An 18305-nucleotide genomic window follows, 5' to 3' on the forward strand; every position below is an offset into this window, starting at 1 on the left:
TGAAGCAAATTAAACGGACAAAATAAAACCAGTTACTCAATTCATTGACTGAAAATATTTGTGGGAGTAGACCGGTCACCAACAACTTCAACAAAACTACCTAACTACATTGTTCCCGAAGTCCCAGATCCCACCAGTAGAGTGGCTAGGGGAAGGGGAGGGTTCTAAACTCCGGTAGACCCAAACCCTCCGGCACCTCTGAACGTGGAATCCAAATCCTCAACGTCCACAACATCAGGGGTGATGATCTTCTCAATGATCAGCTGTGCAATCCTGTCACCCTCCTTGATCTCAAAATCAACATCAGAAAAGTTGAACAGCACCACCCCAACGGGACCTCTGTAATCTGCATCGATGACACCAGCTCCGACGTCGATCGAGTGCTTCCATGCCAGCCCCGATCGTGGCGCTACACACCCAACAGACAATACAGAAAACCCATTTAAATTCTGTATGCCAAGAGATCAAAATTTATCGAAATTGAGCAGGAAATTTGTGGATTCGGATTTATACCAATTCGGGCATAGGTTCCTTCAGGGACGGCAATGCTCAGATCGGTTGGGACCAGGGCTTTTCCTCTGGCCGGAACTTTCGTCTCCGTCGCGCTACACAAAAACCCACATCAAATTCCGATGATTGTTCAAGTAAAAATAGAGTACAAACTTAGGGGCTTTGGGGTTCACCTTGAGAGATCATAGCCTGCAGAGAGTGGGGAACCTCTGGCCGGCAAAACCGCCTTTTCAGTGAGCTTCTTCACCCGGAAAAATGGGGTGGCGTTTCCAGAAATGTCGCCATTCTCGTGAAGCTTGGCGATCTTGGGACTCGGCTCTTTGACTTCATGGCTTCCGTTCTGCGCGTCTTGCTGGGGCATTCTGAGAGCTTGCGGGAGAAAGCGGCGGCGATGTGTTGCGTATTTACCAAAAACCAGATTTGGGGGGCAAATGGGAGGACGGGGTTCGTTTAAATAGAGAGAGTCGCGAACAATGGCGTTTCCCGCGCAATGGCGCCAAATTTTTCCCGCCATTTTTCCGTTGCTTCGGAAGGAATTACACGTGTTGTGCGCAGACTCGTATAAATGCTGTGTCCATCCTCCCTCCCTCCCACGCTCGCCTTTAGCAATTCATCACTTCTGAATTTTAGGGCTTCCCTTCGGCCGATCTTTAAAATGTAGAGGAATCTGAGCCCAATAGTGTGGAAAGAAAGATCATCAGCCCAGTCAGTTTTAATTCACTTAAAAGACCGGCCCAAGTTGGTCTGGAAGTGATCAAGTTTATTTAATACTTATTTAGATGTACTTTTAAAATGACTGAAGGTGCAGTTAAAAAAAAAATTTGTGTTCTAAAAGCACTCGAAGTGCTTTCTGCAAGAAGCACCAGTTATGTGCTTCTTCCAGAAAACACTTTAAGTATTTTTCCAGGATTTACTTACATTTTTACTAAAGATTGGTTTTAAAAATATTTTCACTAAAAACGCTTTATGGTCACTACGATTTTTCCATCTTGGTAATAAGCTTTTTCTAAGAATCCCAAGTATGAAAGCTTTTGAAAAGATTTACCAAATTAAAGTTTTTGAAATATTTCTATGAGTGTTTTCGGCTTCTGAAAGAGTAGGTTGTCGTGATGAAGCCACCAATGAATCCTTTTTTAAATGTAAAAAAAACTTGTGAAAATAAAACCCTTAACAATACAATTTCATAAATAGGAAAGAAAGAAATTGAATCGAGAATAAAAGTATCATTAAATTAATAGCTAATAACTTTTTGACATCTCACTTGATTGGTAAGAATCGAGCTTTATACTCCAACCACTCCCCTACTTTGACATCCCACTTATACCACAATCTGATTAGTATTATATCTTTTACAACTCAAGTGCATAAAGATTCGAAACTAAAATTGTTTGACCTTCTATTAACATGCACGGCTTACGACACAGTAAGCTACATGCATCCATTATACGTGATAACGAAAATATCGTATTGAAGTCAAAAAGTTTTACTGAGGGATTTCACAGTCTTTTATAATTACCACTGTGTTTCATCAGCAGAAAAAATCGAACTTAAAACTAGCTATGTAGTATACAAGTTTGAAATTCGATTTCAACCATTAAGTACTGATTTGGTACTGATGTGTTTTTATAAAAAATGGGTATTAAAAAAAGCTGAGCTCAAAAAAGGTGTTTGGTAAACACTTAAAAATAACTTATTTTCATAGTTTTTGGTAAAAAAAAGCTGAAAACGTGAAACAGCAAAAATGAGTTTATTCTCACAGCATAACATAAACAGTTTTTTTTTTTTAAAGCACAACATAACAAACCAACACTAAATCACCTTATAATAGTTGTTCACGTAGTTTAGTTGAGATCTTACTTTCGTACTTGTGTTTTTTCTTTTACATTTTCTTTTATTGTATCGACAATGTTTTGAGGTTGATTTACTCAGACGTTTTTACATTTTCGTACTTGTGTTTATAAAAACGGTTGGTTTACTCAGACATTCGTGAATAAGATGTGAAAAAGTAAAAAAATGTTAGGAGGGTGATGTGTGGTACAACTAATCGCTGATTTGCTAACGTGAGCCGGTTGGTCAAAATCCCTAAATTACCCCTATCACATTTATCTCCCTTCTTTTTTGTTGCCCTTATTTCCCACCCTTCTCCTTCTCTCCGTCTTGCCTCACTCTCAAAGCGCAAAAAGCTTTCTTTGGCTCGCTCGCTCTCTGCAACTTCAACTGATCATCCATGGCCGACCTCTCCAGCTCCGCCTCCCGCAACCAGCTCTCCGTCACCACTCCGCCCCAGATCTCCAAAGGTATTTTCTCTCTCGACCTCCTTTGCCGTCTTCGATTTTCGCATTCCGCCTCCAACCTCCGTTTTTCTACCAAAACCCTAGACTTTTGCGGTGGTTCTGATAAAGTTCGCACATTTTTCGTTTTCTTTGTCGTTCGTATTGTGGCTGTTGTTTTACATGGCTGATTTTAGGGTTTTGATAAATATTCCGTAGTTAGGGTTTTGATAAATATTCCGTAGTTAGGGTTTTGATAAATATTTTATGCCTAGGGTTTTGATTAATCTTGGTAAATGCAATTAATTTTACATTTTCCCGTTTATTGGTTGGAAGAAATAATATTATGAATTTAATGATGATGCTCCAGGAATATCGTAATTTGGTTCACCATAAGAATTTCCATGCTTGACCGTTGTAGTAGTATTTTGCATCATAAACTTTATCAAAGTTCAAGTTCTGACAAATTTTTTTCTCAATTCATGTTTTTAATTCGATCCTGTTTTGGTGGTTTAGGTTTTCCCCTTCTTTTTTTATTTTTTCGTAATAATGGTGCTTCATCGAATAACTGTGATTCTAGTTGGATTTGTTTGATAATTTTCACATAATTCTAAATTGTGTTTATTTCTGGAGTACACAGGTGGACAAGGTTCTGAGAATCCTATTCCCCTTTCACCGCAATGGCTTCTGCCTAAGCCCGGGGAGAGTAAGCAGGGAATGTTAACCGAGGTGTGTTATCATCGCTTTCATGATTGTATATTAATCTGCTTACCTCAATTGCTGCTTAGTTTCAGAAGAAAATTTTGTTACATTTGTTCCAGTTAGCATGCACCTCTATCTTAGTTATCAAAATAAGTTTGGAATATTGCTTCAGAGTTTCTCTGTTATTTATTTCTTAAAAATAAATGCAGGAAAAACTTCCCAGCCCAAATCCATCCTTTGGCAGTCGCTTGGATACCATGAAATCATCAGGTAATGGTGATGAAATTCACGATACCCTGAAGAAGAAGGATGTTTTCAGGCCATCCTTGATGGATATGGAAGCTGGTGGTCGTCGTGAACGCTGGCGTGATGAAGAAAGAGACACCAACTTCTCAGGACGCAAAGATCATTGGAGGGATGGGGATAAGGAAATTGGTGACACTCGCAGGATGGATCGACGGATGGAAAATTCATCTGCAAAGCACTTTGGAGAAGCACGTCGTGCCCCACCTGAGCGGTGGACTGACTCAAGTAACAAGGAATCCAATTATGAACAACGGCGAGAGAGCAAATGGAACACGCGTTGGGGGCCTGATGACAAGGAGGCAGAAGGTTTGCGTGACAAGTGGGCAGACTCTGGTAGAGATGCTAGCATGCATCTTGATAAGGGTTTGTCTCATGTTGGAAATTATGTAAGGGATGAGAAGGATGGGGATCACTACCGGCCTTGGAGATCAAATTCATCCCAAGCCCGAGGAAGGGGAGATCCTTCTCATAACCAGACTCTATCAACAAACAAGAATGCTCCTATATATTCATCTAATTGGGGGCGTGGGGAAAATGCACCTCCCACCTTTTCTGTTGGTCATGGAAGGAGTAGCTCTGGTGGAGGCTTTATGAACAGCAGTCCTGCTATTCCTCAGTCTATAGGAACTGTATTGGACAAAGTTGAAAGTGAACATGGAGAGCCTTATCCATTAAGGTATAGTAGGACAAAGCTGATTGATGTATACAGGAAGGCTGATATGAAATCATATCAAAAACTAGTTGACGGGTTTATAGAAATGGGTTCTCTTACGGTGGATGAACCATTGGAGCCTCTGGCGCTTTGTGCACCGAATTCTGAGGAAATGGTAATGCAGATTCATTGTATTATTTTGTGATTACTTCTGATACTTTCATCAGTGCAGTTGAATATTTTTTTGTTTGTGCAGGTTCTTTTGAAGGGAATTGACAAAGGAGATATAGTAAGTAGTGGTGCACCCCAGACTTCTAAAGATGGAAGGAACCCAAATGATTTTACACAGTCAAGAAGACCAAAGCTTGGTAGTTTACTGGCTCACGGTATTTTAAAACTATACATGCATGATTCTTTTCATGTCGGAATTGATTTGTATTGGAACTGTCTTGTTTGAGCAGGCAGTAGAGAAGATATACCCCTCGCACTTAGTGACTGTAAAGATGAAAGCATTGCTAGTTCAAAAGGTGGTCTTCCTATTTATTCAGAGGGCTTTTCTTATGAAAGGCAGGTGCTCCATCATGGATCCAGCCTAAAAGCAGAAACAACGCAGGAGCAGAAAACATACTCACAGAGCAATTTCAGAGGGGAAGGTATATTGATGTACAACATGAAAAGGATGTTGAAACAACATCAGTATGCATATTGGTAAAGGTTACTAGGGTGGGCTGGAAAAGTTTGGGCCAGATAGTTTAAATTCACGTAGTCTTTTGAATGGAAAGGAAAATGTTAACCTCTTGTTCAGTGCCCATGAGCAACTGGTTTACTTGATTCTTGATATAGAATTTTACATTCTTTCTTGAGATTATGTTTCAGAAAAAGAAAAAAAACAAGGAAACTGGCACTGGCCTTTTTCAGACATGTTACTGACGTGAGATGGGTCTCCCTGTTTAAATTTACTCAATTTACTTTCTGTTTGCAGCTTTTAGAGGAGACAGTGGTCCCTTCAGAAGGGTTGAGGAGGTACCTGTTGGTGCAGATTTGAGCATGCAGGGAGGTATTACTGCTCACTCTGGCTCTCCATGGAGAGCTCCATCACAAGAGCGTGCACATACAGTCTTGCATGATTGGAAAGAGATTCCCGGTGATATCAAGTCAAGAACTCCTGATATGGGCTGGTCACTAAGACCGAAAGATCTTAATAACGAATGGGAAAGTAGGGATGAGGCAAGATGGAAAACCAGTGACGATCCAGTTATAAGGAGGCAGCCATCTGGAATTCTAGATAGGGAACAAGAATTGAGAAAACCTCAGCAGCTTTCTCCAGAGGATCTTCAGCTTTATTATAAAGATCCTCAAGGAATAATTCAAGGTCCTTTTTCTGGGGCTGACATTATTGGCTGGTTTGAGGCTGGATATTTTGGCATAGATTTGCTAGTTCGCATAGCAGGTGCTTCAAATGATACACCATTTTTGGCACTTGGTGATATTATGCCTCATTTACGAGCTAAAGCTAGACCACCACCTGGATTTACTGCACCTAAACCGGAGGTTGCAGATACATCAAGAAGGCCAAACTTTAGTAATGTTGGGATGATGCAAGCTGGCATAAGTGAGGCAGAGATGGCAATAAATGATCCAAGGAATAAACAGGGTTCAACAGCAGAAGCTGAGAATAGGTTTCTGGAGTCACTAATGTCTGGTAATCCGAGTGGCTCACCACTTCAGAAGTTTCCTTTTACGGAAGGTTGGTGATATTGACGTATCTTTTACATTTTGAGTATAATGTTTTCGTACTTTCTGAAGCTCTATTCGTACTTTATTTTCATTTGTTCTGCATATCACATGCTGCTTTCTTGTGACTTTGATCTATATGTTTTGTTATTAGGTTTACAAGGATTTATGGAAAACAATCTTCATACTGGATTAGATAATCTGTTCGCCAAGAGAATGGTTCTTGAACGACAGAGGTCTTTTCCCAATCCTCATCAATATTGGCCTGGGAGAGATGCTTCATCTGTGATACCTAAGTCGGAGATTGTCCCAGATGCAAACCTCCTCTCTTCAGTGGCAGAAAGTCCTAGTCAGCCTCCTCATACCCAAAGCTCTGACATCATGTCCATCCTTCAAGGATTAACTGACCGGTCATCATCGGGCATACATAATGGTGCTGCTGGTCGGTCAACTTTTCCTGTCCAAGGTGGCTCAGACCCACTCCAGAGTAATTTTCCTCCCCAAGCCCCACTCCAGATTAACTTTCCTCCCCAGGTCCCTCTTGGATTCCAACAGCAGAGGCTGCATCCTCAGAATCAACAATCTTTACTTTCCCAAGCTATGGATGGTTCAAGTATTTCAACGCAAGAGAAATTACTTTCTTCTGGTTTATTACAAGATCCACAAGTGTTGGGCATGTTGCAACAGCAGTATTTATTGCAGTTACATTCCCAAGCGCCTGTTCCAACACAACAAATGACATTGTTGGATAAGCTCTTGTTGCTGAAGCAGCAGCAACAGAAACAGGAGGAGGAGCAAAGTTTGTTAAGGCAACAACAGCAGCTGCTTTCCCAGGTTATGTCAGAGCATCAAGCTCGACAGCATTTTACTGAGCCATCTTTTGGACAGATGCAGGCTTCTGCGGTGCTGAAAGGGATAGATCCTTCCCGGCTTCAGTCATCACAAGAAATGTTTCCAGTTGGTACAAATGTGCAAGTTCCCAATACGCAAAATGAACTCACTAGTAGTTATATGACTTTGCCTCCCCAAGGTACCCAAGATATTAGTCATAATGTTAGTGAGGGAGCATCCTCAGTGTTACCTCATCAAGTGCTTGAGAATATTACTCATCAAAGTAGTCTGGATGTTAATATGGCAGCACCAATTTCTATTCAGCAGGAGTCATTGCCAATGTCAACAAGTGTTGAGAGCTCACCTTTGCTTGATGTGATGATCAAATCTAGAGAGGTGTCCCTTGCACGGGACATACCTGGATCTGACTTCCTTCTTGTGAAAACCCTGGAACGGGCAGCTGAAAACACTTTCATAGCTGACGGATCTGCTGGGGTTTCAATTTCTCAGGGTGTTGCAGATTCTTTGCCATCATTGGGAGCTTTCGAGAAAGATGTACATGAGCATATTAAGGATGTGAATGTTCAATCAGGCAATCAAATTGAAGAACAGCAGATTGAAAGGGAAAAATGCAATGATGAGGCTCCTACAATAGTTGAAGCAAAGAATGTTGAAGTAAGAGGGCAAAGAAAGACTTCTGAGAAGAAGTCCAAGAAGCAAAAATCTGCCAAGGCACAGTCTTCTGGTGATCAAGCAAAAGGAGCATCCAATGCGCTGTCTGAAGCTGAAAAGCCTGTTGTTAGCGACACAAAATTGGAGACTAGAGGCAACCGAGGCAGTAAGTCTGTAATTGTTACAGCAGAGGCTGTGGAATCCCGACAAGGTGAAAATCTAGAACCTGTAAAAGTTTCTGGAGGTGATAAGGAACCTAATGAATTCAGGGGTGATTCTAAGTTAGTTGAGTCTGTTTCTGGGCAAAGTACTGAAACACAGATTTGGCAGCGAGGTTGGAAACCTGCTCCTGGTTTTAAGGCGAAATCGTTGCTAGAAATTCAACAGGAAGAACAGAGGAAGGCACGGACAGAAGTGATTATACCTGAGGTCATCATCAACTCCCCCAGTTTGTCAACTCCTTGGGCCGGGGTTGTAGTCAATTCAGAACCAAAAATATCTACTGAAACTCCGGTAGATGCAGGTATTCATGACTTAAATGTTGGGAAGCCCAAAACTTCTCAAATCTCAAAGAGCAAGAAGAGCCCGCTGCATGATTTATTAGCAGAGGAGGTTTTGGCCAAGTCTAGTGAAAGAGATTTTGAAATTCCTAATGGTGTATCAACTCAGCATCCTTCACAAATTATGCCCACCCGTCCAGAATCTGTAGATGACGATAACTTTATTGAGGCAAAAGACACCAAAAAAAGTCGCAAAAGGTCAGCAAAATCAAAGGGTGTTGGAACCAAGACCTCAGTATCAGTCACAGCTGTAGATGTGCCTGTTAGTTCAAGCCCCACTGAGAAAGTCAAAAGCTCCCGTTCTGTACATCAGGAAGATGAAGTATTGCCTGCAATTCCATCAGGGCCTTCATTGGGAGATTTTGTTCTTTGGAAAGGAGAAACAGCTAACCCTGCTCCTTCTCCAGCATGGTCTACGGACTCTGGGAAGATTTCTAAACCCACATCTTTAAGAGATATCCAAAAGGAGCAGGAGAAGAGGGTTGCTGCTGCTCAGCACCAAAATCAGATTCCAACTCCTCAGAAATCACAGCCACCTCAAGTCACCCGCAGTAGTGCTCCATCATGGTCACTTTCAGCATCATCTCCATCTGAGGCTGCATCTCCCATTGCGACTAATTCCCATGCTTCTCAGTCGAGAAATAAAGTAGAAGATGACTTATTCTGGGGCCCAATTGATCAAGCAAAGCAAGAAAATAAGCAGTATGATATTACTTCTTTGGTTTATATTATATAAAAGCTTTATGAGCCTCACTTAATTATATTGTCGGAATGCATATACATGGGGTTGGCTCACATCTTTTGCATTCGTAAGGAACTAATTTGACCAAGTTTGACCTGGAGCTTGTGTTTTTGTTTGTTTTTCTGTGAGCAGGGCAGATTTTCCTCATCTTGCAAGCCAGGGCAGTCGGGGAGTGAAAATTACTCCTGTTAAAGGAACTTCAGCTGGTTCATTAGGCGGGCAGAAATCAGTGGGTGGAAAAGCAACTGAGCGATTACTTTCATCCTCACCGTCTCAGACATCTATGAAAGCAAAAAGAGATGCCATGACCAAGCAATCAGGTAAGCAGTCGTGGTACTGTTGATTTTCTGTCAGAAATATTTCTTGTCACCTACTTACGTTGTTTTATTTTCCTTTGCAGAGGCCATGGGCTTCCGGGATTGGTGCAAGAACGAGTGCATTAGGCTTATTGGCACGAAAGGTATTTTTGACCTTCTGACCTGCATAATATAATTAAATAGTGGGCAAAATCCATAGAACCAGGTGTTTTTGCTATAATGATTTTGCTTTCTTCGTAGTTTAAAAGGGTGAATTGATAGTAGTCATTGTGTTGGTCCAACTCCATTCCTTGTCGTGATATTCAGTTTCATAATTGGATTACTGATCTGAGAATTATAAGATTTGCAAGAATTTGTTCAGAAGAATACGTCCTTTCAAAGTCTTATTCTTGGCTTTGTCATATATTTTTCTTTCCAGATACGAGTTTCCTTGAGTTTTGCCTGAAGCAATCCAAATCGGAGGCTGAGTTGCTTCTGAAAGAGAACCTAGGGTCGTATGATCCCGATCACGAATTCATTGACAAATTTCTCAACTACAAGGAGTTGCTACCTGCTGATGTCCTTGAAATTGCGTTTCAAAAAGGGAATGACCAAAGGGTCGCTGGGTTGAGCGGTAGAGATGTGAATTCGTACGGTGCAGATGTTGGGGATGTGGACCAAGGCGCGTCCTCCAAAGGGGTTGGCAAGAAGAAGGGGAAGAAAGGAAAGAAGGTTAGTCCGGCAGTCTTGGGATTTAATGTCGTGAGTAACCGCATCATGATGGGTGAGATCCAGACACTGGAAGATTAGGGAGGATGATGGAGTTTGAAGGTGAGAAGAGGCAGTTGTAAATAGGTATTTTGGCTTTTGGACTGTCATTTCTTCTTCTTCTTCTTCTTCTTCTAATGATGTAGTAGTAGTGGTAGACTTTTAGTAGTAAGTGCCAGCCAGCCGACAGCAGCAGTGCTAATTTTTCTGCTCGAGCGATTTTGTGTAACCTTAAATTATAGTCATGTTTTTAATCTCGTCGCTTTTTGAGATCCTGCGGGAGATTTATATTTATTCTTCAATCGACGTACTCGAGTTTCTGTTTTTTTCGTTCAATTTTCAATTTGATTAATTTGAATTGCAACTCCACCGCCGATTTCTATTTCTACTTGCTTATTCGAGGAAATTTTTTTTAACTCAGCCGGAAAATTGAGTTGTACGAATAATATAGGAAATACATTTTTACAGTAGGCCGGAAAGTTTGTGTGATATGGGAGTGATTTTTATTTTTGAGTTTGATATATACATTGAACTCATGAGTAATACTTATGCAATAAATAACAAGCTTACGACATTGTAATAATAATGTGGTACGAATCAAACTCAAGGTGCCCTTTTCTAAACCAATGTGGAATGTTTGTGTCGAAAATCGGATGAGGCCTTATAATAATTTTCTAACGAAATAGTTATTGTAAGACTAAAAAATATTTTTTGCCAAAACTGTGGAGGAAATTTGGAAAAATAACTAAAATTTAAATCACAAATAGAATTATAGTTATCGTTTTAGGTTTATGATAATTATAACCAAAAGTTGATATGAAAATAATTAGACATTTTCTCATGTCGGGTCAAACCGGTTGGCCAAATTGACGTTGGCGAAGGTACTAGAAATTTAGAAGCGACGAAGAGGCTGCGGTTTTTTACCGACGAGGAGAGTGGCGATTCCGACGACTGGCGACGAGAATCGAAGCTACAAAGATTAGATTAAGCACCTCCGACTCGTGGCGGCAGCCATTGAGCTTCGCGCTGTTGCAGCTCGTTTTGGCCATGTTGCAAAGAGACTGTTTTGAGCGCCCAAATAAAGAAACAAAACTGCGAATTTCAATTGGGATTTTTGGAGTGAGAGAGTCCCAGTCAAGTTTTATTGTTTTGATTGCAGAAATCCCAATGGGTCGGCGTGCAGCAAAAGCCCAAAGCTAAGTTCCTCGGCTTGTCACCGGACTGAATTGTCATTTTCTGTGATTGTTTGCTTCTTTTTCGTTTTGCACGAATCATCCTAACTTACTCGCACGTTTTACGCCACCGGGTTCGACCCAGAAGGGAAAATTTCTAATCTTTTTATGTTATTAGTTATAAAAAAGGTATATAAGTACTTTTATATTAATTTTTTTGTTAGAATTATAATAAATTTAAAAGAGTGGCTAGAATTCTGTATGGAATCTAATATTGATTATTTTTTTTCATATTTTCCAAATTGAGGGACAATTTTTTCGTATTATGTGTCATTAAATACTTGAGCATTGGACGACCTAGATTGGTTTAGATTATTGCTTTTAGTGTGGTCTCATGAATCTAGACTATCCAATACTAACATTTAATGTTACCTAACGTTGAAGTGGAACCCAAAACTGTGAAACTCATGCTTTTTAAACGATTTTGCAAATTCCTACATCTAACATCATAAAACTTTTTCTTTTAACTTTGGCCGCAAAACCAGCTAAAACGCATAAATAACTCACAGTTTTTGTGAAAAATGATATATATCAGTTTGCTGAGATTTTTAACTCGAAAACGAACACAATTTTCACACTTACAGGACTGGAAAATTTACTGTTTTTATTACTCTTAATTAAAAATAAAATATACTAGTAAATCAAATTCCAATTAATTGGATTTTCTAAAGTCCCAAGTTCCCCAACTAATGGGGTTCACAGGAGGACAATTCAGAGACAAGTTTTCATATATGGATCTTTTCTTTTTATCTGAGAAGGGGATTGACCTGAACCCTAATTATGTATAAACCGTGCACATAGTCCCGGCGCGTGTTCACCGTTCTCCGACGAAACTTTAAGCACTGAGCTCGACGGCGAGCACTTGAAACAGAGAATTCTAGCTACTACTTCGTAATGTAGTCACCTTCTTGCCTTCCTCCGCTTTCTTGGATCTCTTCTTCTGCATTTCTCTTATGTTCTGGACACAATAACAAACACAATTCGTCACAAATCGCAATCACATATTACCAAGGCTCGTATACGAATTTGTGAGCTCCATTTTCGACAAATTTACAACAGTTATCACAACTTGGGTTGATGTTTATAGAGAGGTTCACGTTGTTCGTGCACAAACAAACTCAATTTCATATTTCTTTTACATGACGATATTATATTCTAAATTATTCTAGCCTATCAGAATGAGGATTCAAACTCCGGTGCAAGAGATCTCGACCATCTCACCTAACCTACATCTACTATTCAAGCTCTTGAACTTGTACTAATTTTTACTCAAATTGTTTAGCTCACTGAACTTTCGTGGCTAAAGCTAATCTTGCATCATCAGAGAGCAAGCAAATCATCAAAAGAAACCTAATGCCGAAGGACTTTCATAGAACGGGTCAACAGAAGCGAGAATACAAAAACAGAGTAGAGTAGTTTAGCAGGAAATTATTTGAAGTTAAAAACACTTGGAAAGATCTTCTCCATATCCCTTCCATCTGAGCCTCTTGATCAACAAATCTGAATCTTTAAAATTTGATTCAATGATTAAAAACATAAGGCCATTAAAGTTATAATAACTTTAACAATTAGATCAAATTTTAAAGATCCGAATTTATCAGATAGAAGGGATCCAAAGATGATCCCTTTCCAAAAAACTTTCCTAAACCCTAAATAAGAATTTTAGTAGAGAAATAATCACACGTGAACATAAGAGAGAGACTTGATTATACGAATTAGAGGGTATACTAACCGTTGATTGAAGTGGGATGGGATCAAGAACGATGGAGCAGATGGACATCTTGGCAATCTCCGAAACGGCGGCGTCTCGAACGGCAGCAACGTCGCTGCTCAAATGCTCGTACGCCGCCTCGAAAGCCTCCTGCCAAAACAGCGGCAGTCGACTCGTGCTGCTGCTGCTGCTGCTCTGCGTGTACAAATCCCACATGTGCCTCACTACCTTCTCTCTCTCCTCCACCTCCTGCAAATCATTAATCCAGTATTAATCACTAATTAATTTGTTTAATTCCACTTCCACAATGATTAACAGAGAAATTAAGCAAAAGGGTTAGTCTCCCAAGTATGAGAAAGATGTAAACTCAAGTACTAGAATGTCGAGATCGTCGAAGGTCGGGATATCAAGGTCGTCGGAGAGGTGGGATAAGTTGCCGGCGGACCATTTGAGGGTGACGCACCCCGTGAACATTGACCAGAAAGCGAGGAGGAGAATCGCAGCTAAAACCGAGAACTTGTAGCGATTCTTGTCAAGAAAGCCTCCGGCTTTCGACGACGACGACGACGAGGTGTCCTTCCTGATCACCGTTGATGATGGGATTGTTATCAGTGTCGGTGAATCGTTGTCCTTCATTTTTAGAAGATGAAGTTTCACAGTTGAGCTCTCTCTCTCTCTCTCTCTCTCTATGTGTGTGTGTGTGTCTGTGTGTGTGTATATATATATATATATGGGGTTAGGGGTTTAGAGTAAGAGCGGATAGACACAGTTTGGGGACTGGGGAGTTTAGGACTGTGGGTGTGGTGTAGTAAATTTTGTATTAATGTGTTGGGATCACGAGATCATGGGTGCGTGAGCCGTCTCAGTGTCACTGCGACGTACGAGTCTGGGAAAATCGAACTTGTGACTTCAGGTTCAGTTTAGCGACAAGATGATAGGGTGGAGAAAAAGAAGTTAGAGATCTCGAGTTTAACTAATTAACCAACTTATAACAAAACAATTTGAGATGAATAAAATCGAATTAGAAACCTCAAGTTGTGGTAAATACTCGTTTAATTGAACAAGTTCCTAGCAAGACGATACGAAGTGAAAAATCAAAAAAATCAAACTCAAAATCTCGAATTTGGCGATGAATGCTTTTAGTCAACGGAACGAGACACGAGACAAGCTTTGAAATTGGGTTTTGATGTGGGAAGGGAAGGGAAATCGTGGAGTGCTTTGCGAGCGACCATTTCTGAAACTTCTGAATGGTTTTGTGGCGACAGCACCCAGCAAAGTATGTATGGATGCGGGGTCCACTTGGACGCCGGAGGGGTATCAATTAGGAATGTGATATTCATACACTTCATTTTACTTCTCACACACATTTTTAATTTTCGGCCGTCGGATCAGATAAATTGAAAAAAATCAACGAACATAAATTATCAAGGGGTGTGTGAGAAATAAAATGGGATGTGTGAATAGCACACCCCATCAATTATCATTTGTCATTTATTTTTCAGTGCGCTCCTGTTTATTTTTCTCACTTAAATTTCTTTTAATTTATTCAATTTAAGGATAGAAATGTTCAACGGATTATTGTTTATTACTTTTTAATTAATTAAAACACCGCTATATAAATCATGCATTATAGTCAATAGCATAATTTGCCCAATAGAGAACATAATTTGTGTTAATTTTACATATATAAAATAAATAGGTAAACGGTTATCCGCTTATAACTGCCGTTAATACCCATACTCAACCATTTAAATTTCATGGGTAAACGGTTATACCCATAACCATTTATTTATCTAAACAGTTACCTATAACCGTAACCGTGAAGTTTAAATGGGCGAGTGACCGCGGTTACCCATAACCGCAGGTATTTTGCCCATCCCTAGGTATCATCTGTTGACTCCACAAGTCATTTCCCACCGTCACGACACTTGTTTGTTTGCATTGAGGGCCACTTTTAATCACCGGCTCTCATCTCGAATGTGATCGTGTATGTGGAATGCAATTGAAATATATAGTCTTGTGTTACTGTTAGAAACATCCTACAATAAGTGTGGTCGGCATACGTACTCAAGTTTTCCTATCATTTGTAGCCTCCATCACGATCATGGTACTTATGAAATTTTTTTTGTGAGAAACATGTTATTGTTAGTCTGGTCCAACGTTCATACTCAAGTTTTTCTCTCGTTTTTAAGCCTTTTATGTATGGTACTTATGAATTTATTAAGAAATATTTAGATACCATTAAATTATGCCAACTTGTGATAGGTGAACTTTTGATATTGTGTTCATTGGTCAATTGATCATGATTAGAAATAATTATATAATTAGTTCCAAGAAATACTAAAGAACTTATACTAGATTTACCAAATCATAGTTACTATCCTCTGTAAATTTTTTATTTTTTATTTTTTAGTAGTCCCTATTACACCTAAGGTCAACTTCAATTCACCAAACCAAGGTTCATCTCGTGCAGTGAATGTGAACTAGATATTAACTAGACATTTAATGTATCAATCTCAACTCTATCTTTCGTAGGATGCATTCTCATCTGTGTTGCAACTGGATTCGATAAGCTATGTGCCTAGTGCACCCTTTGGTCCCCTAAAATGGGGGCATGCCCTCTCAAATGGGGCAACATAAGAGGGCTTAGAGAGAGATAGGCAGAGGTAGCTTGTTTACAACTTAGTGATTCCAGATTTTGTACCTCTTGAGAAACCTCGATCAAATAGAAGCGAAGATTTTCGTGTTTTGTTAGCTACAAGTGAAGCTTTCTTATCTTATCCAAGAAATTACCTTTCGCAATGCAAGTCTTTTTTTATACAATCTATGTTACTAAGATAGACTAAGAAAATAAAAATAAAAATTTGAATCCAAAACACAATAAATTAAAAAATTAAACTCTTAACTTGTAGAGCAATCTACCAGTTCCAACCCTCACAAAATCTTATTCTCCCTCCATCTTTTTTTTTTTTTTAATTCCAAGAAAGAATGCATACAAAGACAATCTTTACTTTAGTGGATGTGGATGTAAATTGGCCTCACTCCTCCATTGTTGACTAAATATAACAGATGGATTAGACTCGAAAACAAAAGTGAGTAGGACCACCGATTTGACATCTAAGCAACGACATTAGCCTAATTTAATTAGGACCACCGACTCGCAAGTCGCACATAATAATTAACCGACAACAAACCACACTTAAATAAAACCATTTCTTTTTATTTTTTGGTCAAACTCGAATAAACCCATTTAATAGCAACAACAAGTGGTCTAGTGGTAAGGAGACGGATTGCAGCTTGTTAATAGATAGAAAAATGTGAAAGATCCTAAGTTTGATGTTCTGAGATGGTGAGTCTGCTTTACTAGTGGCCACGAACATGGTGAAATTCCCTATAACCTCTCCGGATCGGAAAAAAGTGAACCAATTGTCCACTTTTTGAAGAAAAAAAAATAAAATAAAAAAAAAAACCATTTGATTTCAGTTTCTAATTCGTAATTAGGTTCACCAACGTTATTCGTCACAGGGCGGGAACTAACAACCCACTCATGTTTCAATCAAGGCCGACATAGCGTTTTAAGTAGCCCAATTAGGGAGAGATATGAATGACTCAACCCATAACTTTGATAATTTCTTTAAGCCCAACAGAAGAATTTTAAAAGAGGAAACTCCCTAAATTGTTCTATATCCCCATTACCAAGCCGATATTGTCCATTAATATTATATTGAATTGAAGAAATGATCTTCAACTTTAACTATGTTCTCTTAGCTAAAAATTTTTAATCATAAATTCATACAACTATAGTCCTTCAATTCCCCGAAGCTTTTGTCAAAAGAAATCATATTTGAAAAATTATTGCTACAATTAGATTACAATTAAGAGTATTGCTACAATTTTTTTATTTGATTTTTCATATTTCTCCTTTAATTCAGCCTCATTGGAAAGTGATTCATTTTAACTGAAGATAAAAAGAATCATAAGTGCATGGTTTGATGAAATAAAAAACTAATAGTTTCAGATTTTTAATTGAAAGACAATTGCTCAAATTAAATTAAAATAAAACAGCCATTGCTACATTTCCTCATAATTTTATTAGCTCAATCTCTGTCGACATAATTATTTGTTCACTGTCAATTTTATTGGTATGTACTGTCAAAATGTCAACATTTTCGAAAGGATACCAAAGCCATTTACCAATGTTTAACTACCATCATATGCAAGTGAGTTGTAGCTCCATTTATCCGTGTTACCATCATAATGTAAAGTATCTTACTATTTGTTAGAAAAAATGACAATAGTATAAATTCCAAAATGATGTAAAATCCACAGTATAAATGATGTGGAATAAATGAAATACTCTACAGTTTGTGCAGTTAGTGTACGTCCTCAAGGCAACAGTGATACTTTCATTTACCATCGTAATATACCCCAATTACACTGACAGTAGAGGAACCTCATAAATATTGTATCATTTTTAATTTATTCCACTGATTTTACAACACAAAAATGTATAAATAAATCAACAGTTGAAGAACTCAAAATTTTAGGGCGCTCAGAAGTGTTGCATATGATATCACTGTTTTAATCTCATATGTCCAGACATATTAGAGCAACATCATCACTGCACCGACTCAGGAAAACATAATCCAAACAATTAAACTACTAATCAATCGCAATTAACTCACACATTTCACTTCTAATCACTATTAACTCAATTTTAATACAATTTAAAAAATAAAAACAAATAATCCTCAGAGACAATTCCACATACGTGGAAATTGCAGACAATCTACACAGCATCAGATTCTGTCCGCCCGTCTGCTTTTCCTCATCATCGAAACCATTTAACACCATGAACAAAACTGGTACTAAAAATCCACAATTAAAAAAAAAATTACTAATTTGATTAAAAATCAATTAAATATGGCAAAGCTTCAGATAATAAGCGGAGATTTTGTCCACATTTATTTCGGTGTGTAGTACAAGTGATAATATTTTGCATCATACGCTTTGCCCTTCTATTTCTTCCCAAAAATAAAATTAAAAAAAAAACAAATAAATAAATAAAAAGATAGAAAAATGGCATCAGATAATAAGCGGAGTTTATGTCAACATAGAAGATTCAGTATATCAATAAGCGGAAAAGATTATTCATCATTTGCCATTTGATTTTCGACCCACACAAAACTAAACATAATTAAGAAAATAAATTAAACATAATTAAGCATATAAGTATATCGGTAGGTCCATTTGACCCAAAAGCAAACTCAAACAATCTGCAGTGAGCTGGTAAGCCAACCAATCGATATCTGCATCCGT

General features: G+C 38.7%; 3 protein-coding genes and 2 non-coding genes across 5 annotated transcripts; 1 reads left to right on the forward strand and 4 right to left on the reverse strand.

The window, feature by feature from the left end:
- Nucleotides 1-16: 16 nt before the first annotated feature.
- Nucleotides 17-943, reverse strand: DUT1 (DUTP-PYROPHOSPHATASE-LIKE 1). Its single transcript, XM_068473609.2, has 3 exons — nt 684-943; nt 514-605; nt 17-409 (listed from the first exon to the last, which is right to left on the reverse strand). The coding sequence occupies exons 1-3, from the start codon at nt 869-871 to the stop codon at nt 165-167; spliced, it is 525 nt and encodes a 174-aa protein (XP_068329710.1). The 5' UTR covers nt 872-943; the 3' UTR covers nt 17-164.
- Nucleotides 944-2651: 1708 nt separating this feature from the next.
- Nucleotides 2652-10372, forward strand: LOC137732942 (protein ESSENTIAL FOR POTEXVIRUS ACCUMULATION 1). Its single transcript, XM_068472179.2, has 10 exons — nt 2652-2807; nt 3421-3509; nt 3692-4615; nt 4697-4808; nt 4902-5093; nt 5423-6187; nt 6329-8939; nt 9112-9299; nt 9380-9439; nt 9715-10372. Exons 1-10 carry the CDS (start codon nt 2738-2740, stop codon nt 10083-10085), a joined length of 5382 nt encoding a protein of 1793 aa, XP_068328280.1. The 5' UTR covers nt 2652-2737; the 3' UTR covers nt 10086-10372.
- Nucleotides 10373-11862: 1490 nt separating this feature from the next.
- LOC137732936 (uncharacterized) lies at nt 11863-14230 on the reverse strand. The gene is made up of 3 exons (XM_068472174.2): nt 13362-14230; nt 13008-13235; nt 11863-12233 (listed from the first exon to the last, which is right to left on the reverse strand). The coding sequence occupies exons 1-3, from the start codon at nt 13620-13622 to the stop codon at nt 12153-12155; spliced, it is 570 nt and encodes a 189-aa protein (XP_068328275.1). The 5' UTR covers nt 13623-14230; the 3' UTR covers nt 11863-12152.
- A 3683-nt stretch (nt 14231-17913) lies between these two features.
- Nucleotides 17914-17999, reverse strand: LOC137720343 (small nucleolar RNA R16). Its single transcript, XR_011066498.1, has one exon. It is a non-coding gene; the product is annotated as a small nucleolar RNA R16 (small nucleolar RNA).
- A 65-nt stretch (nt 18000-18064) lies between these two features.
- LOC137720336 (small nucleolar RNA R16) lies at nt 18065-18152 on the reverse strand. The gene has a single exon (XR_011066497.1). It is a non-coding gene; the product is annotated as a small nucleolar RNA R16 (small nucleolar RNA).
- Between the last annotated feature and the right edge of the window lie 153 nt (nt 18153-18305).

The sequence above is a fragment of the Pyrus communis genome, chromosome 15, assembly GCF_041283825.1.
Source record: "Pyrus communis isolate YQ-2024b chromosome 15, ASM4128382v1, whole genome shotgun sequence".
Lineage (NCBI taxonomy): Eukaryota > Viridiplantae > Streptophyta > Magnoliopsida > Rosales > Rosaceae > Pyrus > Pyrus communis.